General features: G+C 40.6%; 2 protein-coding genes across 2 annotated transcripts in view; both read left to right on the top strand.

Annotated features, from left to right (window-relative positions):
• The window catches only part of LOC123464831 (ATP-binding cassette sub-family C member 4-like), an 891,549-nt gene that overhangs the window by 596,884 nt on the left and 268,744 nt on the right, over window positions 1-25,921 (top strand). The gene's annotated exons all lie outside the window — the stretch shown is intronic.
• The window catches only part of LOC102412250 (ATP-binding cassette sub-family C member 4-like), a 157,550-nt gene that overhangs the window by 63,506 nt on the left and 68,123 nt on the right, over window positions 1-25,921 (top strand). Inside the window, 5 exon segments of the mRNA XM_045162455.1 lie at window positions 376-516; window positions 1,310-1,347; window positions 1,772-1,866; window positions 14,754-14,900; window positions 16,936-17,015. Of these exon segments, the coding sequence (XP_045018390.1) occupies window positions 376-516; window positions 1,310-1,347; window positions 1,772-1,866; window positions 14,754-14,900; window positions 16,936-17,015 (501 nt within the window).

Genomic DNA, 25,921 nt, shown 5'->3' with positions numbered 1-25,921 from the left:
TGAGACAAATTATCTAGAAGGATACATAAGCGTCATATCATTTTGTGTATTATTTTGGAACAGGCTTCTGCTGAGAGTCATGACTGACTTTAAGCAAAGCCACCCAACAGTGAATAACCTTGTACAAATGATTCTTTCTTATCTCTAACAGATTCTTAGGAGTGGGATGGCTGGGTCCAAAGATAAATGCACACATGTTTTGGCCAGATATTCCCACACTCCTCTCCATAGGAGATGGACCATCTTGCACTCCTACTAGTGTATGAGATGTGTCTGTCTCCCCACAGCTTTGCTGTAGAGGGCTTTGTTGAACTTTTCATATTCAGGGATTCCTTATTTAAAATTTTGTCTCTCACTGCCATTTTTCCCTCCCAGACTGAGAATATAGAGGTCACACTTCCTCTAGAGGACCGTTTGGAAGGAAAAGTTGGTATTAAGACCTACAACGATTACTTCACAGCCGGTGCTCAATGGTTTATCATCATTTTGCTTATTCTAGTGAACATTGCAGCTCAGGTAAATAAGGACATTTATTTTGGTGTGTGCCCTCAGCTTGGTATTTACATATTTATACTGTATTTATGTTGTTATTATTTTTAATATGTATATGAAGATATTTATCTCAAAGAACTGGCTTATGCAGTTGTGGGATCTAGCTGGGTGAATGTGAAATCAGAAAGGCAGGCCTGAAGGCTGGAACTTCAGGCAGGAGCTGACCCTGCTGTCTTGAGGCAGAATTTCTTCTTCCTCCAAGAGGCCTCAGGTTTTGCTCTTAGGGCCTTTGACTGACTGGATGAGGCCACCACAGTGTTGAGTGTGATATCCTCTACTGAAGTTCTGATGATGGATGTGAACCACACCCACAAAATACCTTCATGGCAACATCTAGATGAGTGTTTGGTTGAATCATTGGACAGTGGCTTGCCCAAGCTGACAGACAGTTGACCATCACAGTACCTGTCAAATGTTTTTTTCTTGGAAAAATCCCCACATTTGCACTATGATTACTGCATTCTGCAGTTCACTTGTGTTTTCTTTGAGATATGTTATCTGTGGGCAGCAAAATAAGTGAAGCTTATCGGTATTGTGGACATGTAGAGAACTTCCAGGGAAAAAAGAATATCTTTTAAAGAGTTTAAAATGTAAGACGCCCTCCTCTGACCTGTGGTCATCTGGGGTGTGGGGCTTGGTGTAGACCTGAGCTGGAAGGACCATCTCCCTGTTCTGGAGCCTTTCCGTCCCCCATCCTGGTAAGCCGGGTGTGAGGCTCAGTGACGTCAGTGTGTGAGTGACTTGTTTCTTGCTCCAGGTTGCCTATGCCCTGCAGGACTGGTGGCTTGCATACTGGTGAGTGATTCCTGATCTGACCCAAAGTACTGTGAAATCTGCATGAAACCTCACTTTCCCACAGTCAGGGGGAGAAGGGAGGGGCTTGTTCAGCCTCCTCTTCTGACCCTCACATAGTTTCCCTGAAAAAAAGTAAAGTTCCTGCTGGTGGAGAATGATGCTCCCATTGTCTCTCCCATGTCTGATCCTCAGCAGCTTCCTCGTAGACAATTTTGAGAACTGAAGGTTGTGATTTAAATGGAATCTTTATAAGGTAGATGGACACAGAGCCCTGTGAACTGGGAGCCATTTTTCTAGCATAAAATACATTTCCCAAATTGAGTTTTGTGTGTGTGTGTGTGTGTGTGTGTGTGTGTGTGTATGTGTTTTGTATTTGAATACATTCTGTCTGAAGCATAATATTTTTTTCTTCCCTGTTTCACAGGGCGAAATTACAAAGTGCCCTGTATTTTGGGGTATATGGAAAAGTAGAGACAATTGTGATGCTTGATCTGAACTGGTATTTAGGAGCCTATTCAGGTAAAGTTGAATTCTCCGGTCTATTATATGAGAGTCTGAGGTGCTTACAAGGAGCCTGTGTGAGCATCTAGGGCTTCTAGGCACAATTCAGTAATGTCTCAACAGATTTAAGAGTTTGATTTGCATTTGCTCTGTGAATCAACTAGAACAATTAACTTTAAAATCTAGAAGAAAGAAGTTGAATGGAGATTCTTAATTTATTGTGCACTGTGTTTTGGTAGTTAAACCAGGATTGCACATTCAGAAAATCAGCCACTGTAAATACATCATATTGTCTATTTTAATAGGTTGCTTTAGCTAAATCTTATATTGTTATATCGATGGGCAATGGGATTAGAAACAGATCCCTGCTCTGTGGTTCAGATTGTTCCAATTCTGTCTGAATAAGCTCTGGCTTTTATTGATCTTGCAGGTATGCAAAGTCCCCTTCACCACACTGCTCATTTCTTAGGCATCACTAATTACTTGAGAAGCTAAGCAGGGGGATTCCAGCATCTGGGGATAGATTCCTCTTTCTTATCTTGAGTTCACAGTGTTATCTTATCTCCAGCTGTGTGATTAATTTAACATGTGACTAATATTAACATGACTCACTGTATTTGCAAGAGCTTAGAATATGTATAATATTAAATAGTGTTTAAAGGATGTCTTCATCTAAAATTTTAAATATCTTTTTATCCATTCATTTGTTGATGGACATTTAGATTGCTTCCATGTCCTGGCTATTATAAATATTTGCTACTATGGACATTGGGGCATAATAATAAATAATAATAATATCAATTAATTAAATTTTAAATTATAAATAAAAATAATAAAATAATTTGATATTGGATTATAAATGATTGGGCTTCACTGGTGGCTCAGAGAGTAAAGAATCTACCTACAATGCAGGAAACCTGGGTTTGATCCCTGGAGAAGGGAATGGCATCCAACTCCAGAATTCTTGCCTGTGATATCCTATGAAGATAAAAGGGGAGAGAAAGAGGCTTGATCTAACTGGTTTATGCAGAAAACCAATAAAGTTCGTAACACTGAACTTTCTCTGACCACAGAGGCCACAGGCGCCCTCTCGAATAGCTGAAGGTGCCCCACCTTAGGTACCTTCTCGAGTGGGTCTTAGAAGCCTGGACAGTTACGTGGTCTCAGAGAGCCCCCATGCTCCAATTAGTCATCCTGAAAGAAGAACAGAGAAGAAAAGGAGAGAAAAGGAAACAAGAATGACACAGGGAGACCAAGCCTGATGAGCAAGGCCCATAGCTTTATTTTCAAAAGGAGTTTTTATACCCTAAGTTGTACATAGAGGATAATAGTGAATGCAGAGTCATGCAAAGTCAGCAGTCCTTGACCCTTATTGAGACCAGGCTTTCTTTTCTGCAAACTTATCATATACAAATGCTTTAGGTGATTTACATCATCTTCTGGCCAGGAGGCCTATTAACATTTTATGACTCTTTGTTCTGATAAAGGTTAGTTAACCAGAAAACTTATTTTCTCTAAAAGTAATTTTCTAAAGTTTGGCGCCACTCTCTGAAAGCACTAGATAAAGTTGCATTCCTATAAGGCAAAGGTGCAGTGGGCTGTAGCAAGGAAAGAATTTACTACCTCAAGGGTCTAAAGTTGTTAACACCAAGGCCACTACTTATTTTTTCTATATACCAACTATATTAATTAATTAATTATACTCCCAGGGACACAGTGGGTAAGGGATATGGAAACTTGGCAGCAAGCATTAGCTCAACAATGAAATCTTCTACTAGTTCTATTCTAATAATTTCTAACTCCCCAAGAGTCTCTATACTATTTGAATATCTTAAGCTGCCTGTGCCTCTCACAGTTGGGAGGCTGTAAACAATCATATGTGTAGCTATAGGAGTCCGGATAAACCTGTCAGGCAAGTTAAGAGAGCCATCTGAGGGGTTTGGATTGAAACACTCCTATTATGCCCAGGAGGCTTATTAACTAGAGGAGCCTGGTGGGCTATGGTCCATAGGGTTGCAAAGAGCTGGACATGACTGAAGTGACTTAGCATGCACACATAGATGATTAACAATGTTTTGATAGTTTCAAGTGGACAGCAAAGACACTGAGCCATACATATATGTGTATTCATTCTCCTCCAAATCCCTTCCCCACACCCTGTCCAGGCTATCACATAACTGAACAGAGTTCCCTGTGTTATACAGTAGGTTCTTATTGGTTACCCACTTTAAATATAGAAGAGTGTGCATGTTGATCCCAAACTCCTTAACTATCTCTTCCCTCTTCTTCTTCCCCCTGACAACCATAATTTCATTCTCTAAGTCTGTCAGTACGTTTCTGTTACATAAATACATTCATTTGTATAATTTCTTTTTAGGTTCCACCTAAAAGGGATGTTTTACAATATTTCTCCTTCTCTGACTTACTTCATTCAGCCTGACAATCTCGAGGCTCACCCATGTTGTGGCAAATGGCATTATTTCATTCTTTTTTAATGGCCGTGTAATATTCCATTGTATGTATGTACCACCTCTTCTTTGTCCATTCTTGTCAATGGTTATTTAGGTTGCTTTTACATGTTAGCTGTTGTAAACAGTGCTGCAATGAACATTGGGGTGCATATATCTTGGTATGTATCCTTTTGGACTATATTTTTCTTGGGGTATATGTCTAGAAGTGGGGCTCCTGGACTACCAGGGTCATATGGTAGTTCTATTTTTAGTTTGTAAGGAACCTCTGTACTGTTCTCCATAGTAGTTATATCAATTTACATTCCCACCATAGTGCAAGAGGGTTCCCTTCTCTCTACAGCCTTTCCAGCATTTATTGTAAGATTTTTTGCTGATGGCCATTCTGATTGGTGTGAGGTGATACCTCATTGTAGTTTTGATCTGCATTTCTCTAATAATTAGTGATATAGACTATTTTTTCCATGTTGACCATCTGTATGTTTTCTTTGGAGAAAGGTCTATTTATGTCTTCCACTCATTTTTTGATTGGATTGTTTGTTTTTTGGATATTGAGCTGCATAAGCTGTTTGTATATTTTGAAGGTTAATCTCTCATCAGTTGCTTAGTTTGCAGTTATTTTCTCCCATTCTGAGGACTGTCTTTTTGTCTCATTTATGGTACCTATATATAATGGAGGAGAAGGCAATGGCACCCCACTCCAGTACTTTTGCTTGGAAAATCCCATGGATGGAGGAGCCTGGTAGGCTGCAGTCTATGGGGTTGCTAAGAGTCAGATACGACTGAGCAACTTCACTTTCACTTTTCACTTTCATGCATTGGAGAAGGAAATGGCAACCCACTCCAGTGTTCTTGCTTGGAGAATCCCAGGGACGGGGGAGCCTGGTGGGCTGCCGTCTATGGGGTTGCACAGAGTTGGACACGACTGAAGTGACTTAGTAGTAGTAGTAGTAGTATATATAATGGAATATTACTCAGCTACAAAAAAGAATGAAATTAGCTGATTTGTAGAGACATGGGTGAACCTAGAGACTGTTTATACAGAGTGAAGTAAGTCAGAAAGAAAAGCAAAAAAGATGCATATATTAACACATATGTGAACTCTAGAAAAATGGTACAGATTAACCTATTTGCAGGAATAGAGATAGTGATGTAGAGAACGTATGTGTGGAAACATGTGGGGGAGGTGTAGGAGATGAATGGACAGGTTAGGATTGACATATATACACTACCATACACTAGATAGCTAGTGCAAACTTGCTGGATAGTACAGGGAACTCAGTACAGTGCTGTCTGGGGACATTGAGGGATGGGATTGGTTGAGAGGGGAGGTATAGGAGAAGGGGATATATGTACATATTGCTGATTTACTTCCTTGTACAGAAACTAACACAACATTGTAAAGCAACTATATTCCAGTAAAAATAAATAAATAAATAAATAACAATATCCCCACAGGAAACACTTGTATAAACTTTCTACAAAAAATGTGTCATATAAAAATCCACTCTTTGAAATTTGGTATTTATTTTATGAATCACTTGCTAAAAAATCTAAATGCATTAGCTGTTTACCTTCTTAATTGGTGAACTATGGGGGCTTAAAGGAAGAAGGAAAGGATTCTGTTATATATTCATATAGGGTAGTGGGCTAAGGCAAATGCTTGTTGAAGGAATTCAGGAATCTGAGCAGGTTTCAGAGTTTAACACTGATGTGTCAGCTGAATGGAAAATTATGTGAAGGAATATTTATTACAAGGGTCCTCACCCCTTTATTTACCATTGTGAGTTGAAGAGATGTTCGGAGGGCTATTTTCATTTTTATATGCATCAGTTCAGTTCAGATAAGTTGCTTAGTCGTGTCTGACTCATTGTGAGCCCATGTACTGCAGCACACCAGGCTTCCCTGTCCTTCACCAACTCCCAGAGTTTACTCAAACTCATGTTCATTGAGTCAGTGATGCCATCCCACCATTTCATCCTCTGTTGTCCCCTTCTCCTCCTGCCCTCAATCTTTCCCAGCATCAGGGCCCTTTCAAATGAGTCAGCTCTTTGCATCAGGTGGCCAAAGTATTGGAGTTTCAGCTTCAACATCAGTCCTTTCAATGAACATTCCGGACTTATTTTCCTAAGGATGGACTGGTTGGATCTCCTTGCAGTCCAAGGGACTCTCAAGAATCTTCTCCAACATCATAGTTCCAAAGCATCAATTCTTAAGCACTCAGCTTTCTTTATAGTCCAAATCTCACATCCATATATGACTACTGGAAAAACCATAGCCTTGACTAGACAGACCTTTGTTGGCAAAGAAATATCTCTGCTTTTTAATATGCTGTCTACGTTGGTCATAACTTTTCTTCCAAGGAGTAAGCATCTTTTAATTTCATGGCTCCAATCACCATCTGCAGTGATATTGGAGTCCCAAAAAATAAAGTCTGCCACTGTTTCCACTGTTTCCCCATCTATTTGCCATTAAGTGATGGAACCAGATGCCATGATTTTCGTTTTCTGAATGTTGAGCTTTAAGCCAACTTTTTCCCTCTCCTCTTTCACTTTCATCAAGAGGCTCTTTAGTTCTTAATTTCTACAGTAAGGGTAATGTCATCTGCATATCTGAGGTTATTGATATTTCTCCAAGCAATCTTTATCCCAGCTTGTACTTCATCCAGTCCAGCCTTTCTCATGATGTATTCTGCATATAAGTTAAATAAGCTTGATGACAAAATACAGCCTTGACATACTCCTTTTCCTATTTGGAACCAGTCTGTTGTTCTATGTCCAGTTCTAACTGTTGCTTCTGACCTGCATACAGATATGTCAAGAGGCAGGTCAGGTGGTTTCGTATTCCCATCTCTTTCAGAATTTCCCAGAGTTTATTGTGATCCACACAGTCAAAGGCTTTGGCGTAGTCAATAAAGGAGAAATAGATGTTTTTCTGGAATTCTCTTGCTTTTTTGATGATCCAGTGGATGTTGGCAATTTGATCTCTGGTTCCTCTGCCTTTTCCAGCTTGAACATCTGAAAGTTCATTGTTCATGTATTGCTGAAGCCTGGCTTGAAGAATTTTGAACATTACTTTGCTAGCGTGTGAGATGAGAGCAAATGTGCAGTAGTTTGAGGATTCATTTCCTTTCTTTGGGATTGGAATGAAAACTGACCTTTTCCAGTCCTGTGGCCCCTTCTGAGTTTTCCAAATTTGCTGACATATTAAATGCAGAACTTTCACAGTATCATCTTTTAGGATTTGAAATAGCTCAACTGGATTTCCATCACCTCCACTAGCTTTGTTCATAGTGATGCTTCCTAAGGCCCACTTGACTTCACATTCCAGGATGTCTGGCTCTAGGTGAGTGATCACACCATCCTGGTTATCTGGGTTGTGAAGATCTTTTTTGTACACTTCTTCTGTGTATTCTTGCCACCTCTTCTTAATATCTTCTGCTTCTGTTAAGTCCATACCATTTCTGACCTTTATTGAGCCCATCTTTGCATGAAATGTTCCCTTGGTACCTCTAATTTTCTTGAAGAGATCTCTAGTCTTTCCCTTTCTATTGTTTTTCTCTATTTCTTTGCACTGATCACTGAGGAAGGCTTTTTTATCTCTCCTTGCTATTCTTTGGAACTCTGCATTTAAATGGGTATATCTTTCCTTTCTCTTTTGCTTTTTGCTTTTTTTCTTTTCACAGCTATTTGTAAGGCCTCATCAGCCATTTTGTTCTTTTTTATTTCTTTTTCTTGGGGAGGTCTTGCTCCTTGTCTACTGTACAATGTCACGAACCTCCATCCATAGTTCATCAGGTACTCTATCAGATCTAGTCCCTTAAATCTATTTCTCACTTCCACTGTATAATTATAAGGGATTTGATTTAGGTCACACCTGAATGGTCTAGTGGTTTTCCCTACTTTCTTCAATTTAAGTCTGAATTTGGCAATAATGAATTCATGATCTGAGCCACAGTCAGCTCCTGGTCTTGTTTTTGCTGACTGTATAGAGCATCTCCATCTTTGGCTGCAAAGAATATAATCAATCTGAGTTTGATGTTGACCATCTGGTGATGTCCATGTGTAGAGTCTTCTCTTGTGTTGTTGGAAGAAGGTATTTGCTATGACCAGTTTATTCTCTTGGCAGAATGCCAAGAGCCTTTGCCCTGCTTCATTCTGTACTCCAAGGCCAGATTTGCCTGTTACTCTGGGTGTTTCTTGACTTCCTAATTTTGCATTCCAGTCCCCTATAATGAAAAGGACATCTTTTTGGGTGTTAATTCTATAAGGTCCTGTAGGCCTTCATAGAACTGTTCAACTTCAGCCTCTTCAGCATTACTGGTCAGGGCATAGACTTGGATTGCCATGATACTGAATGATTTGCCTTGGAAACGAACAGAGATCATTCTGTGTTTTTTGAGATTGCATTCAAGTACTGCATTTCAGACTCTTTCATTGAATATGATGGCTACTCCATTTCTTCTAATGGATTCCTGTGCACAGTAGTAGATATAAAGTTCTTCTGAGTTACATTCACCCATTCCAGTCCATTTTAGTTTGCTGATTCCTAAAATGTCGAATTTTAGGAATTTGATGGCATGCACTCTTGCCATCTCCTGTTTGATCACTTCCAATTTGCCTAGATTCATGGACCTAACAGTCCAGGTTCCTTTGCAATATTGCTCTTTACAGCATCAGACCTTGCTTCCATCACCAGTCACATCTACAACTGGGTGTTGTTTTTGTTTTGGCTCCATCTCTTCATTCTTTCTGGAGTTATTTCTCCACTGTTCTCTAGTAGCATATTGGGTACCTACCAACACGGGGAGTTCATCTTTCAGTGTCCTATCTTTTTGCCTTATCATACTGTTCATGGGGTTCTCAAGGCTAGAATACTGAAGTGTTTACCATTGCCTTCTCCAGTGGACCACATTTTATCAGAACTCTCCACCATGACCCATCAGTCTTAGGTACTCCTACATGGCATGGCTGATAGTTTCATTGAGTTAGACAAGGCTGTGGTCCATGTAATTAGATTGGTTAGTTTTTTGTGATTGTGGCTTTCAGTCTGTCTGCCCTCTGATAGAGAATGATAAGAAGCTTATGGAAGCTTCCTGATGGGAGAGACTGACTGAGGGGGATACTGGGTCCTGTTCTGATGGGCAGGGCTATGCTCAGTAAACCTTTAATCCAATTTTCTGTTGATGGGTGGAGCTGTGTTCCCTCCCTGATATTTACCTTGGGCCAAACTATGGTGGAGGTAATAAAGATAAATTATGGCACCCCACTCCAGTACTCTTGCTTGGAGAATCCCATGGATGGAGGAGCCTGTTAGGCTGCCCTCCATGGGGTCCCTAAGAGTCGGACACGATTGAGCGACTTCACTTTCACTTTTCACTTTCATGCATTGGAGAAGGAAATGGCAGCCCACTCCAGTGTTCTTGCCTGGAGAATCCCAGGGACGGGGGAGCCTGGTGGGCTGCCATCTATGGGGTCGCACAGAGTCGGACACGACTGAAGTGACTTAGTGGTGGAGGTATGAAGACCTACAAGACCATTTAGAAAGTGAAAGTGAAGTTGCTCAGTCTGACTCTTTTCGACCCCATGGACTGCAGCCTACCAGGCTCCTCTGTCCATGGGATTTTCCAGGCAATAGTACTGCAGTGGATTGCCATTTCCTTCTCCAGGGGATCTTCCTGACCCAGGGATTGAACCCGGGTCTCCCACATTGTAGACAGACGTTTTACCATCTGAGCCACCAGGAAAGTCCTGACCTTTTAGTACTATCACCCCAAAATGATGTCCTTTTCATTATATGGAACTGGAATGCAAAAGTAGGAAGTCAAGAAACACCTGGAGTAATAGGCAAATTTGGCCTTGGAGTACAGAATGAAGCAGGGCAAAGGCTAAGAGAGTTTTGCCAAGACAATGCACTGGTCATAGCAAACACCCTCTTTCAAAATACAAGAGAGGACTCTACACATGGACATCACCAGATGGTCAACACCGAAATCAGATTGATTATATTCTTTGCAGCCAAAGATGGAGAAGCTGTATACAGTCAGCAAAAACAAGACCGAGAGCTGACTGTGGCTCAGATCATGAACTCCTTATTGCCAAATTCAGACTTAAGTTGAAGAAAGTAGGGAAAATCACTAGACCATTCAGGTATGACCTAAATCAAATCCCTTATGATTATACAGTGGAAGTGAGAAATAGATTTAAAGGACTAGATCTAATAAACAGAGTGCCTGATGAGCTATGTTCAGAGGTTTATGACATTGTACAGAAGACAGGGATCAAGACCATCCCCAAGAAAAATAATGCAAAAAGGCAAAATGGCTGTCTGGGGAGGCCTTCCAAATATCTGTGAAAAGAAGAGAAGCCAAAAGCAAAGGAGAAAAGGAAAGATAGAAGCATCAGAATGCAGAGTTCCAAAGAACAGCAAGGAGAGATAAGAAAGCCTTCCTCAGCAATCAATGCAAAGAAATGGGGGAAAACAACAGAATGGTAAAGACTAGAGATCTCTTCAAGAAAATTAGAGATACCAAGGGAATATTTCATGCAAAGATGGGCTTGATAAAGGACAGAAATGGTATGGACCTAACAGAAGCAGAAGACATTAAGAAGAGGTGGCAAGAATACACCTGCTGCTGCTGCTGCTAAGTCAGTTCACTCATGTCCGACTCTATGCGACCCCATAAACGGCAGCCCACCAGGCTCCCCCATCCCTGGGATTCTCCAGGCAAGAGCACTGGAGTGGGTTGCCATTTCCTTCTCCAATGCATGAGAACTGTACAAAAAAGAGCTTCACGACCCAGATAATCACGATGGTGTGATCACTCACCTAGAGGCAGACATCCTGGAATGTGAAGTCAAGTGGGCCTTAGAAAGAAGGACCATGAACAAAGCTAGTGGAGGTGATGGAAATCCAGTTGAGCTATTTCAAATCCTGAAAGATGATGCTGTGAAAGTGCCACACTCAATATGCCAGCAAATTAGAAAACTCAGCAGTGGCCACAGGACTGGAAAAGGTCAGTTTTCATTCCAATCCCAAAGAAAGGCAATGCCAAAGAATGCTCAAACTACCGCACAATTGCACTCATCTCACATGCTAGTAAAGTAATGCTCAAAATTCTCCAAGCCAGGCTTCAGAAATACATGAACCGTGAACTTCCAGATGTTCAAGCTGGTTTTAGAAAAGGCAGAGGAACCAGAGATCAAATTGCCAACATGTGCTGGATCATCAAAAACACAAGAGAGTTCCAGAAAAAACATCTATTTCTGCTTTATTGACTATGCCAAGCCTTTGACTGTGTGGATCACAATAAACTGTGGAAAATTCTGAAAGAGATGGGAATACCAGACCACCTGATCTGCCTCTTGAGAAACCTATATACAGGTCAGGAAGCAACAGCTTAAACAGGACATGGAACAGCAGACTGGTTCCAAATAGGAAAAAGAGTATGTCAAGGCTGTATATTGCCACCCTGCTTATTTAACTTATACACAGTGTACATCATGAGAAATGCTGAGCTGGAGAAAGCACAAGCTGGAATAAAGATTGCTTGGGGAAATATCAATAACCTCGGATACACAGATGACACCACCCTTATGGCAGAAAGTGAAGAGAAAAGCCTCTTGATGAAAGTGAAAGAGGAGAGTGAAAAAGTTGGCTTAAAGCTCAACATTCAGAAAATGAAGATCATGGTATCTGGTCCCATCACTTCTTGGGAAACAGATGGGCAAACAGTGGAAACAGTTTCAGACTTTATTTTTGGGGGCTCCCAAATCACTGCAGATTGTGATTGGAGCCATGAAATTAAAAGACACTTACTCCTTGCAAGGAAAGTTATGACCAACCTAGACAGCATATTCAAAAGCAGAGATATTATTATGCCAACAAAGGTCTGTCTAGTCAAGGCTATGGTTTTCCAGTAGTCATGTATGGATATGATAATTAGACTGTGAATAAAGCTGAGCACTGTAGAATTGGTGCTTTTGAACTGTGGTGCTGGAGAAGACTCTTGAGAGTCCCTTGGACTGCAAGGAGATCCAAACAGTCCATCCTAAAGGAGATCAGTCCTGGGTGTTCATTGGAAGGTCTGATACTAAAGCTGAACCTCCAATCCTTTGGCCACCTCATAGGAAGAGTTGACTCATTGGAAAAAAACCTGATGCTGGGAGGGATTGGGGGCAGGAAGAGAAGGGGACGACAGGGGATAAGATGTCTGGATGGCATTACCGACTTGATGGACATGAGTTTGAGTGAACTCCAGGAGTTGGTTATGGACAGGGAGGCCTGGTGTGCTGCAATTCATGGGGTCGCATAGAGTCAGACACGACTGAGCGAATGAACTGAACTGAACTGAACTGAATGAATATAATGGTGACTTCCCTCAAAAGATCCCTTGCATTTAATGCTACAGACCGTGCCCCCAACTCTGCTGCAGGCACCTACTGACCCACACCTTCACTGGAAACTCCTGGACACCCATTGGCAAGTCTCCTGTGGGGTCACTGTTCCTTCCTCCTTGGTCCTGGTGCACAAGGTTCTGTTGTGCCCTCCAAGAGTCTATTTCCCAGTCCTATGTAAGTTCTGCCAGCTCTATGGTGGGGTTAATGGCGACCTCCTCCAAGAGGACTGATGCCATACCCACACCTAGAGCCCCTGTCCCTGCAGCAGACCACTGCCGACTCGTACCTCCACAGGAGATGCTCAAACACAGTTCTGTGTCAGTCTCTGTGGGAACTCTGGATCCTGGTGCACACAAGGTTCATTTGAGCCCTCTGAGCATCTCTGGTGGGAATGGGGTTTGATTCTAAATGTGAATTCACCCCTTCTACCGTCTTTCTGGGGCTGCTCCTTTACCCTTAGACATGGGGTATCTCCTCACAGCCGCTCCAGTGCCTACCGTCTTACTAGGCTTTCTCTGACCTTGGATGTGGGGTATCTCCTCATGGCTGCTCCTTCTGACTTTGGATGTGGTTTTATATGCATAGTGATGCTCATTTATCATTGATAAAAAAAAATTAAATGATAGTATTTATTTACAAATGCTTTGTGTTTCCTTAAAACACTTAGTGAGAGGTTAGTTGCTTGTTTAGATTATCTATAAATTATTATTTAGGTTATAATTATCTCTTGTCAAAATATAATAGTTTCTTGCTATTTCTTGAATAGCAATAGTTTGCAAACTAATTGTTAGTTGCAAACAATTAAGTTGTCTGTTTGCAACTTAATATGGTCCTTCTGTACTCTTTAAAACTACTTGGACCTAGAAATTACTATATTATTTTTTAATTTATTTTAATTTTATTAGTTTTCACTGGAGTATAGTTGCTTTACAGTGTCGTGTGAGATTTTGCTGTACAACAAAGTGCCATCAGTCATATGTACAGTACACATATATCCCCATTTTTTTTTTTTATTTCCTTCTCATTTAGGTCACCACTGAGTAGAATTTTCTGTGCTATAAAAGTAGGTTCTCAAGTAGCTACTTTACATAGAAGTAAATTTTCATGTAAATTTACTGTTTACAAGGAAATGGTAAGTCATTTCTCCTGTTCCTCTTCCTTCTCACGCTGATATCTAAAACTGAGGTATGCTTTGATTGTGGAATATGTAACTAGTGGGATTTGAAATGTGGCAAAGGGAAGAAGATCAACTATTTTTCATAATTATCTTTCTTTTTGTTTTTAAAAAGTGTTTAAATAACTAAAGTTTTTTTTTTTTTTTTTAAGTTTTATTTATTTTTGGCTATGCTGGGTCTTCATCGCTGTGTGGACTTTCTCTAGTTGCCAAGGGCAGAGTCTACTCTCTAACTGTGATGCACATGTTTCTCATTGCATGGCTTCTCTTGTTTCAGAGCATGGGCTCTAGGGTGTGCGGACTTCAGTAGATGCAGCCAGTGGGCTTTAGTAGTTGTGGTTCCTGGGCTCTAGAGCACAAGCTCAATAGTTATGGAGCACAGGCTAAGCTGCTCTGAGACATGTGAGATCCACCTGGGTCAGGGATCGAACCCATGTCTCCTGCATTGGCAGACGGACTCTCCAACACTGAACTACCAAGGGAGCCCTGTAATTATCTTTCTTGTGAGTTTTTATTAGGACTTGTAAGTGAATTAGGAAAGCCTAGAATGAAACTAATTTATATAAGACTCTTACCCCCTGTGTTGTTTCTATTTAGTGAGAGGAAAATAGTGATTTTCATATTCTTCTTTATAAATGTATTTTGTGACAGCATCAAGTTCTTATACAACCCATTTCATATGTATATTTACATATATATACATTTATATACACAAATTTATTCTATAGTCTACATGTATAAATTTTTATATAAATCTTATTTATAGAATAAAATACACAATATCTTTATGAACTGTCTTCCATGCTTTAACATCATTGAGGATAGGCAGAGATCTTGTGCTAAGTGATGTTTTTTTTATTTCAGGTTTAACTTTTTCTACCATCCTTTTTGGCATCACAAGGTCTCTGTTGATATTCTACGTCCTTGTTAACTCTTCACAAACTTTGCATAACAAAATGCTGTGGTCCATTTTGAGAGCTCCAGTATTGTTCTTCTATAGAAATCCTAAAGGTTAGTCAGACACCAAGTTTCTCAGTGGATATGTCTTGTTAACACATTTAGTTCCTGATTACATTTGATATTTGAAAATGGAAGAGATGCTTAGAAGAAAATCACCATTCATTTTCTATGAAAAGCTTCACTGATATTTTTTCCTACCAGAGAAAATCTGAATAGGGGTATGTAACCTTTTATTCCAATTTATGTGTGTCTCTAAAGATAAATGAATGTTTACTTTGCAGGATGATTTATGAATCCATTTGTAAGACATATGAAGCACCCAAGATATGATGCAAATGTGTTGAAATATTTTTGACTAGTTGTTGAAATGTTCCTGTGTTAATAATGTTAAGCTAACTAGGAAGGACCTTCTTCCAGAAACATCTCTATAGGAGACAGGCTGTGTGTTTCTCTTTTTCATTGCACATCCATTTCTGGGATCACAGAGGTCTGACATGTGCTCATATTTTGAGGTTTACCTAAATGGTAATGGAAAATTGATTAAAACACAAGATCAGTTAAAAGTATACGTCGTCATCAATAAAATCAACTCTCTAGTTTTATAATGGACTTTTGGTTACATTTAAGAGGTTTTGTGGTACATAGCAGGTGGATCTTCAGTATTAAGTAAGAGTGTCCCTGATGGTTTCCCAGTGGTTGCTTCTGCTGCTTGGAGGCCTTTGACCTGTATTGCTTCAGGAGACAGCCTCCTGACATGGGTTTCTGTGAAGAGTCAGTTCTTTAGTGAACATGCCCACTCAGTTCAGTTGGTTGTACTTGTGCTGAGGCCCAGGGTGACTTTGTTTTCTCACAGGTGATGATTGACAGGACCTGTTGAGGCAGGGATGTGACTGGAAAGAGGACAAGTGTAGGCTCAGCCTGGTTATCAACTTGGCATGTGACTGAGGCCAAAGCAGGTAGATTCTCCTGGCCAGGCAAATCTCCAGGCAGGATGCTGTCATGGTCTTAAGTGTGGACTCTGGAACCAACTGGCTGGGTTCAGTCCTGTTGCTAGTTACTAATAGTAATAGTTATAGTTAACACTTCTGTGCTAGTTATTTAATTTCTCTGTGTCTTGATCTTCTTACCTGTAAAATGAGGATACTGTTCACACACTCACCAATATCTTGGTATTGTGGGCATTAAGCAGGTTAATAATTCACAGCACTTAGCACAGGGTCAGTGCCTAATGAACCTCAGTGAGGATGACGACATGGTGTCTGGGAACTTCTCTCCTGTGAAATGGGAATAACCACTGCCCTTTCTGTTCCACAAGACTGTTGTGGGGATTAAATAAGAATGTTGAGGGCAGCATCTTGTGCAGATTTATTCAGCACATGTTGTTTAGTCCAGGCAGTGAGCAGAGCACAGGATGGTAAACTGCAGAGGCCCACACAGATCTCATCTTATTATGAAGCCAGAGTGAGGAAGGGATTGGAGGAGTCCATGCTATTATGGGTGTGAAGTTGCTCCACTTTGCCTGTTAATGTGAAAACTATAGTCACAAAGTTGGGGGCATTAAGTGGGACTGAATTTCTGTTCTCACAGCCTCTGAGTGTTCATGACCACAGTTAACCAGGCTCTTTATATTCAAGACGTATAGGCTTCTCCAGATGCTGACTTACTTATATTGAAGGACTTGGGATCAAGTTTAAATCCTGAAGGCCACTAATCTTAGAGCAGTCAGCACACTATATTTATCTTGTGTCCCCCTCCTTTAGCTCTTAGCACAACTTCATTCCTTCAAGAAAATAGAAGCCCAAATAAGTATTGCAAAGATAGGCCTGCTTTGCCCCAAAAGCTTAGGGGCTGTAAATTACTTACTCTTTTAGTGGTATATTAAATTGAACTCTTTCTTATCTTTTATTTTCAAAAGTGGAATTTGTAATGTCCCCTGCATTGGCAAGCAGATTCTTATCCACTGTATCATCAGAGAAATCCCTAAATACATGTGCTTTAAAAATATTGTTTTGATTTGTGCACATATTGTTTCTCTTAAGGCTCCTATATGAGGAAATGAGTATTTTCTTGTATCCTGTTCTTGCAGGAAGGATTTTAAATCGCTTCTCGAAAGACATTGGGCATATGGATGACTTGCTGCCCCTGATATTTCAAGATTTCATCCAGGTAATGTACCAGTCCTGTCAGAGTTCTCACAGGGAGGAGCAGAGTGCCTGTTTCTCAAGGCCTTCTCACAGGGGCTGAGGGTAGGCTTTCAGCCTGATGATGTGCCCTGTTATCTTCAGTAAAGGTTATATTTATGAGAGAGAGGTGCAGCTGTGATTGGGAGGCTGAGCTAACATGAGTAACACCTGGGGCAGGAGTGGCTGCCCAGTCACGTCAAGGTTGTCCTGAAGCAGCGACAGGCTGGGTAAGTGGTTCTCCCTCTGCCTTCCAGATGTCTGGTGTGGATTCCCTTATTGTAAGCACATTTAATAATAGAGAAAAAAATCACCTCCCATGGAAAGATAGCCTAAATGAACTAAATTACGCATTGTATTGGGCTTCCCAGGTGGCTCAGTGTTAAAGAATTCACTTACCAATGCAGGAGACACAAGAGACAAGAGTTCAATCCTTGTGTCAAGAAGATCCTCTGGAGAAGGAAATGGCAAGCCACTCCTGTATTCTTGCCTGGAAAATTCCATGGGCAGAGGAGCCTGGCGGGCTATAGTCCATGGGGTTGCAAAGAGTCGGACATGCACAATGCATTGTATTACCACAGAGGACAAATATTTACTGCACTATTTTATTTGGATAAAGCCAATTGTGGTTACTTACAAATAAAAGATTGGTAAAAATAAGGTGAAAATAATACTTTAACGAGGAAAAGGTTGTTGTTTAGTTGCTAAATTGTGTCTGACTCTTTAGTGACCCCATGGACTATAGCCCGCGAGGTTCCTCTGTCCATGGGATTTCTAAGGCAAGAATACTTGAGTGGGTTGCAATTACCTTGTCCAGGGGATCTTCCTGACCCAGGGATCAAACCCATGTCTCCTGCATTGGCAGGCAGATTCTTTACCACTGAGCCACCTGGGAAGTCCAACAAGGGCAATAGAGAGCAGTTATTAAAGATACAAAGCCTTTAAGCCAGTAATTTGATTCCAGGATCAAAGTCATTTCAGAAAATGTCTTTTGTTTTGTAGGCAGTTATTCTTTTCACAGGTTGATTGCTCTGTCTTAAGGTGTCTTAAAACAAGAGAGGGAGAGAGAGAAAGACCTACAGGAATACCTTCTATCGAGTCTCTCTTTTGTCTGTGAACTTGAGATTCTAAAGAATGATGTAGGGTCATCTCCACTCTCATCTCCTCATTCAGTATCATTGCTCATGTGGGGTGTATTTTTCTGTTATTTAATTCTGTCTACTTTTCAGTTATTTAGTCTGTGGAGAATTTTCTTTTTCTTCTCAGGTGTTAGTTTTGGAAATGAAACGCATTGTCAAAAGCTGCACACAGAAATGCAGCAGAGATCTGACTGCAGACAGTGTAGCCTGTAGGCATGGCTTCAACTGTTATCAGTGTGAACTACTCTGAGGCTCAGACGCAGAGGACTTTTACTGCAAAGATGTCTGATTTTTTTTTTTTTTTCTCTTCTGCAAACTTATTTTATAAATGTGCCCTTCTGGGTTTAACTATGCAATTTATCCCCAGAAACTATTTTTGCTTGAAAACAGTATCACATTTTAACAGTGATTGTGAATTACTTTGAAAATATTTTGTGAATGGTTGTTTCTTTGCTATGGTAAGGTGGGCTAACTTGGGTTTCTGCCATGTGCTTACTAGCACATGGTTAGTTAGTGGTCATAGTCAGATTGTCACATATTTTTGCATGATATATAGAGGGACAGGGACAGATACTACCTGATTTCAGTAGGAAACATTCTCATTAAAGAGGAGGGAAAATTCCAGTCTTGCTGATTTCCAATCCCAGCTCTGCCACTTGTAGTTCAATTATCTTGAAGTTGAAGGTGGAGGTGTCCTGTAGGTCATTGGAAGTAAGAGTTTGGTGTTTGAGGGAGAGACCTGGGATGAGCATGGAGCCTGTGTACCCTTCACTGAGCAGGTAGTAGCTGAATCTGTGAAAATGACAAGATTGCCCAGAGAGAGGGAAGCATTTTTAGGGGCCAATATAAGAAGACTCGATATCAGAGAAAAAGCAGAGAGAGAAGGGGAGGAGAGGAGACACAGTGAACAGCAAGAGAGAAAGAAGGAAGTAGGTTGGGGAATCAAGGAAGGACAGATCTGCTCAGTGCAAACGAGAAGGTGAGTCTGTGAAAACTTGTTGGTTGATTTGGAATCAGGAGGTGTTGGTGACCTGAGAAGCAGGTTTCAGATGTGAGGAGGACAGAGTGCAAAGGGTTGAAAATCCAGGAGGTGTGGAGGGAGTTGAGGTGAAGACTGGCTACTCCTGGAAGGAGTTTGAATGAAGTTGGAGACAGGCCCATCTGGAATGTAGGGTCTGAGGAGGTATTGCTGGTTGTTGGGGTGTACAGTTTGTGAGTTGTGTGTGTGTGTGAGGTGGTGGGTGGTATTTCCCTCTCTCCCTCCTTCCCTTCAACAAACAGTGCTTAGAGTTGAGGTCCTGAAGAACAGGGGTGAGCCAGACCCCTCCCGTCATGGGTGGGCTCTTGCAGCCTCCCTTTGGGAGGGAGACATCCAGAGATTCACCCCTCGCTGCCTTTGGAATCGTAATTGTGGGAGCTCTGTGGAGGAAGTCCTGGAAGGCAAAGTGGATGTGGGGGCTGCAGGCAGTTATGGAGCCAGGTCCAGGAGGTGGGCGGAGCTTCTAGGAGGTGACCTTTAATCCTGGATGAAAAGAAAAGGCTGCTGTGGATGGTGGGGCTGGAGATGCTGCTGGAAGCAGAGTTCCTATGTGGGAACCAGTCTTTCTTCCCTATCACCAACTGAGAGGAGGGAAGGGAAGGGGCTGGAAGGGGGTTGTTCAGTTTTGTTTTAAAAGAAATAGTTTGTGCCAATTGTTTTCAACTCACTTTTGATGATTCTGCTTATCTTTGGTGTATTTTATAAACCTTGGAAGATTCTTGATCATTTTTATTACTTCTAAAGTGTTTATTTTGTGTACTTTTCCTCATTTAATTCCTTCTCATTCTCTTAAACGATATATTAGATAATTTATTTAATATTTTGTAATAGTGATGCCAAGTGTGGGAAGGGAAACCCTGGGTTCTGAGTAGTGGTCCACACTGCAGGACAGTCCATCTACTCAGACGATGTCACTCAGAGACCACATCCCAACAGAGGGCAATCATGAGTTTGTGCACCATCCTGTACACTGACTCTACCAGAGAAGTTGCCTGTTCGGTCACATTATAGTTGTTGGGCAAATTGGAGCTGTTCACCATTTCAAAAAGGATGAAGGAAAAGCAGCATAAAAAAATCAATTTATGTAGTGTGATTCCACCTGATAATCATTTATGATGTCAACAACTTTAAAGTACAGTGGCATGGGAAGCCCTGAAGTCTCTCTTTCCAAGCTTGAATCCCAGCTCTCCCTCTTCCTGTCTCTGCCACACAAAGCCAGTCTCCTCTCAGTAAAATAGAGAAAATAATACCAACTCCATAAATGTTGTGGGAAGGCAAAATGAAGTTGCTTTAATATTATTCTTTTCATAACATCTGAATGCATGTTGAGCACTAAGTAATGGGTAGTTATTTTTAAAACATCATATGTATTTTTAAGTGAGAAAAGTTGTCTGATGACACCAGCATTATGTTGTATTAAATTTATTGTCAGACACAGTTTCCAGGCCCATAAATATCATCTCATGAGTTTGTATTACAGAGATTCTAGGTTTGTAATTCTTGAAGATTTTAAGGGACACTTTCTTATGTAGACTCATAGAATAAACACCAGTTGTTTTCAAAACTGACCATTGGACACTAAATATTTCAAATTAACGTAATTTTCATACAGTTTTCCAAAGTCCCAAATAACACTGAGTAAATAGTCTCAATTATGCACTGCTTTTGTCATTGAAATCATCACCTCCAAGAAGTCTTCTTACAAATAAGACAAATGAAAATGAAGGTAAGATGTGGAAGTTAAATTTAGGCATTTTAATTATCCTTCAATTAAAAATAAATAAATTTTAAAATATCAAAAAAATCACTTATTAAATTAAAAAAAGAGGGACTTCTCTGAGCATCAGAAGTTGCACACAGCTGCCCTCAGCAAAATGCTTTAATTTTTTTGAGGAAAACCAAATTGCAAAACCTTTGTTCCTCACACATCCCTCATTCAGGAAGAGAAAACAACAACAACAATCAACAGCTTGGCCGAGCTTAAATGACTGAATCCTCATTTCCTTTCCTCCTCATGGATCACAGCCTTGTCCTGGTGAAGGGTTGTGTAACTCAATGAAACTATGGGTCATACCATTCAGGGCCCCCCAAGACAGACAGGTCATAGTGGAGAGTTCTGACAAAACATGGTCCACTTGAGGAGGAAATGATAACCCACTCCAATATTCTTGCTATGAAAGCCCCGTGAACAGTATGAAAAGGCAAAAATATATGACACTGGAAGATGAGCCCTCCAAGTTGGGAGGTATCCAATATGCTACTGGGGAAGAGCAGAGGGCAACTGCTAACAGCTCCAGAAAGAATGAAGCAGCTGGGCTGAAGTGGAAATGACACTCAGTTGTGGATGTGTCTGTTGCTAAAAGTAAAGTCCAATGCTATAAAGAATGATACTGCATAGGGACCTGGAATGTTAGGTCCATGAATCAATGTAAATTGAATGTGGTCAAGCAGGGGATGACAAGAATGAATATTGGCATCTTAGGAATCAGTGAACTAAAAAAGGAATCCAAATTGGCAAAGAAGAAGTAAAACTCTCACTATTTGCAGATGACATGATCCTCTACATAGAAAACCATAAAGACTCCACCAGAAAATTACTAGAACTAACCAATGACTATAGTAAAGTTGCAGGATATAAAATCAACACATAGAAATCCCTTGCATTCCTATACACTAATAATGAGAAAACAGAAAGAGAAATTAAGGAAACAATTCCATTCACCATTGCAATGGAAAGAATAAAATACTTAGGAATATATCTACCTAAAGAAACTAAAGACCTATATATAGAAAACTATAAAGCACTGGTGAAAGAAATCAAAGAGGACACTAACAGATGGAGAAGTATACCATGTTCATGGATTGGAAGAATCAATATAGTGAAAATGGGTATACTACCCAAAGCAATTTATAGATTCAATGCAATCCCTATCAAGCTACCAACAGTATTCTTCACAGAGCTAGAACAAATAATTTCACAATTTGTATGGAAATACAAAAAACCTCGAATAGCCAAAGTGATCTTGAGAAAGAAGAATGGAACTGGAGGAATCAACCTACCTGACTTCAGGCTCTACTACAAAGCCACAGTTATCAAGACAGTATGGTACTGGCACAAAGACAGAAAGATAGATCAATGGAACAAAATAGAAAGCCCAGAGATAAATCCACGCACATATGGACACCTTATCTTCGACAAAGGAGGCAAGAATATACAATGGATTAAAGACAATCTCTTTAACAAGTGGTGCTGGGAAATCTGGTCAACCACTTATAAAAGAATGAAACTAGAGCACTTTCTAACACCATACACAAAAATAAACTCAAAATGGATTAAAGATCTAAACGTAAGACCAGAAACTATAAAACTCCTAGAGGAGAACATAGCCAAAACACTCTCTGACATACATCACAGCAGGATCCTCTATGACCCACCTCCCAGAATATTGGAAATAAAAGCAAAAATAAACAAATGGGACCTAATTAACCTTAAAAGCTTCTGCACATCAAAGGAAACTATTAGCAAGGTGAAAAGACAGCCTTCAGAATGGGAGAAGATAATAGCAAATGAAGCAACTGACAAACAACTAATCTCGAGAATATACAAGCAACTCCTACAGCTCAACTCCAGAAAAATAAATGACCCAATCAAAAAATGGGCCAAAGTACTAAATAGGCATTTCTCCAAAGAAGACATACACATGGCTAACAAACACATGAAAAGATGCTCAACATCACTCATTATCAGAGAAATGCAAATCAAAACCACTATGAGGTACCATTTCACACCAGTCAGAATGGCTGCGATCCAAAAGTCTACAAGTAATAAATGCTGGAGAGGGTGTGGAGAAAAGGGAACCCTCTTACACTGTTGGTGGGAATGCAAACTAGTACAGCCACTATGGAGAACAGTGTGGAGATTCCTTAAAAAACTGGAAATAGAACTGCCTTATGATCCAGCAATCCCACTGCTGGGCATACACACTGAGGAAACCAGAAGGGAAAGAGACGCGTGTACCCCAATGTTCATTGCAGCACTGTTTATAATAGCCAGGACATGGAAGTAACCTAGATGTCCATCAGCAGATGAATGGATAAGAAAGCTGTGGTACATATACACAATGGAGTATTACTCAGCCATTAAAACGAATACATTTGAATCAGTTCTAATGAGGTGGATGAAACTGGAGCCTATTATACAGAGTGAAGTAAGCCAGAAAGAAAACACCAATACAGTATACTAACGCATATATATGGAATTTAGAAAGATGGTAACAATAACCCTGTGTACGAGACAGCAAAAGAGACACTGATGTATAGAACAGTCTTATGGACTCTGTGGGAGAGGGAGAGGGTGGGAAGATTTGGGAGAATGGCATTGAAACATGTAAAATATCATGTATGAAATGAGTTGCCAGTCCAGGTTCGATGCACAATACTGGATGCTTGGGGCTGGTGCACTGGGATGACCCAGAGGGATGGTATGGGGAGGGAGGTGGGAGGAGGGTTCAGGATGGGGAACACATGTATACCTGTGGCGGATTCATTTTGATATTTGGCAAAACTAATACAATTATGTAAAGTTTAAAAATAAAATAAAATTATATAAAAAAAAGGACAGGAATGGGTGAATTTAATTCAGATGATCATTGTATCTATTTCTGTGGGCAAGAATGCCTTAGAAGAAATGGAGAAGCTGTCATAGTTAACAAAAGAGTCTGAAATGCAGTCCTTGGGTACAAACTCAAAAACGACAGAATGATCTCAGTTCTCTTCCAACGCAAACCATTCAACATCACAGTAATACAAGTCTATGCCTCAACTACTAATGCCAAAGAAGCTGACGTTGACTGGTTCTATGAAGACCTACAATACCTTCTAGATCTAATACCAAAAAAAAGATGTCCTTTTCATCATAAGGAATTGTAGTGCAAAAGTAGGAAATCAAGAGATACCTGGAGTAACAGGCAAGTCTGGCTTTCGGAGTACAAAATGAAGCAGGGCATAGGCTAACAGAGTTTTGTCAAGAGAACACATCGGTCATAGAAAACACCCTCTTCCAGCAACACAAGGGAAAGTTCTACACAAGGACATCACCAAATGATCAACACCAAAATCAGATTGATTATGTCCTTTTCAGCTGAAAATGGAGAAGCTCTATACAGTCAGCAAAAACAAAACCTGAAGCTGACTATAGCTCTGATCATCAATTCCTTATTGTAAAATGTAGGCTTAAATGAAGAGAGTAGGGAAAACCACTAGGCCATTCAGGTTTGACCTAAATCAAATCTCTTATGGTTATACAATGGAGGTGATGAATAAATTCAAGGAATTAGATCTGGTAGACAGAGTACCTGAAAAACTATGAACAGAATGAACCCTTACTGTTGCCATTTAGTCGCTTAGTTGCGTTCGACTCTTTGTGACCCCATGGACTGCAGTGCTCCAGGCTCCTCTGTCCATGGGATTTCCCAGGCAAGAATACTGGAGTGGGTTACCATTTCCTTCTCCAGAGGATCTTCCTGATCCAGTGATCAAACCCACATCTCCTGCATTGGCAGGCAGATTCTTTACTACTGAGCTACCAGGGAAGCCCAGTGAGCACTTTTAAGATCTTTTAATGATCATTTTGCTCTCTGAACTGAACAGGCTGTTATTCCCTAAATAGCTGGGAATCTAGAACTGGCCCCCTCATGGGAAAGACCAGATAGAACCACAAGAAACCCAACAGGGTTAGAAAATGCAGACAGAAGGGGAAATATATGATGTATGGTATAGTATCTATGTGTGATACAGTATCTGTATGTGATACAGTATCAGGCAGAAGTTAAAAGAAAAGATTTGGGGTCATAATGACTGAATTGTTTGAATTTGGGCAAATCAATAAGCCTCTCTGAGTATCAGTTTCCTGCTTTGCAAATGGAGAGGATAATACCTCCTCATATTGATGTGAGAATGAGATTATATAAAGCCTGTGAAATACTTGAGATTTGGACTCATGACAAGTCTTATGAACTGTCATCCATTATTGGTATTTGGAAGCATGGCATAACCATTACTTCTTTGCTTGTTGGCTAGATCTAGAGAATTGTGGATCTCTGTGTTATGAGAAAACTTGTCATCAGTTCAGCTCAGTCACTCAGTCGTGTCCGACTCTTTGCGACCCCATGAATCACAGCATGCCAGGCCTCCCTGTCCATCACCAACTCCCGGAGTTCACTCAGATTCATGTCCATGGAGTCAGTCATGCCATCCAGCCATCTCATCCTCTGTCATCCCCTTCGCCTCCTGCCCCCAATCCCTCCCAGCATCAGAGTCTTTTCCAATGAGTCAGCTCTTTGCATGAGGTGGCCAAAGTACTGGAGTTTCAGCTTTAGCATCAGTCCTTCCAATGAAAACCCAGGACTGATGTCCTTTAGAATGGACTGGTTGGATCTCCTTGCAGTCCAAGGGACTCTCAAGAGTCTTCTCCAACACCACAGTTCAAAAGCATCAATTTTTTGGCGCTCAGCTTTCTTCACAGTCCAACTCTCACATCCATACATGACCACTGGAAAAAGCATAGCCTTGACTAGACAGACCTTTGTTAGCAAAGTAATGTCTCTGCTTTTCAATATGCTATCTAGGTTGGTCATAACTTTCCTTCCAAGGAGTAAGCGTCTTTTAATTTCATGGTGGCAGTCACCATCTGCAGTGATTTTGGAGCCCCCAAAA

Source organism: Bubalus bubalis, chromosome 13, assembly GCF_019923935.1.
Source record: "Bubalus bubalis isolate 160015118507 breed Murrah chromosome 13, NDDB_SH_1, whole genome shotgun sequence".
Classification (NCBI taxonomy): domain Eukaryota; kingdom Metazoa; phylum Chordata; class Mammalia; order Artiodactyla; family Bovidae; genus Bubalus; species Bubalus bubalis.
Note: the sequence above shows the minus strand (reverse complement) of the source record. Positions and strands in the feature narration are given on the sequence as shown.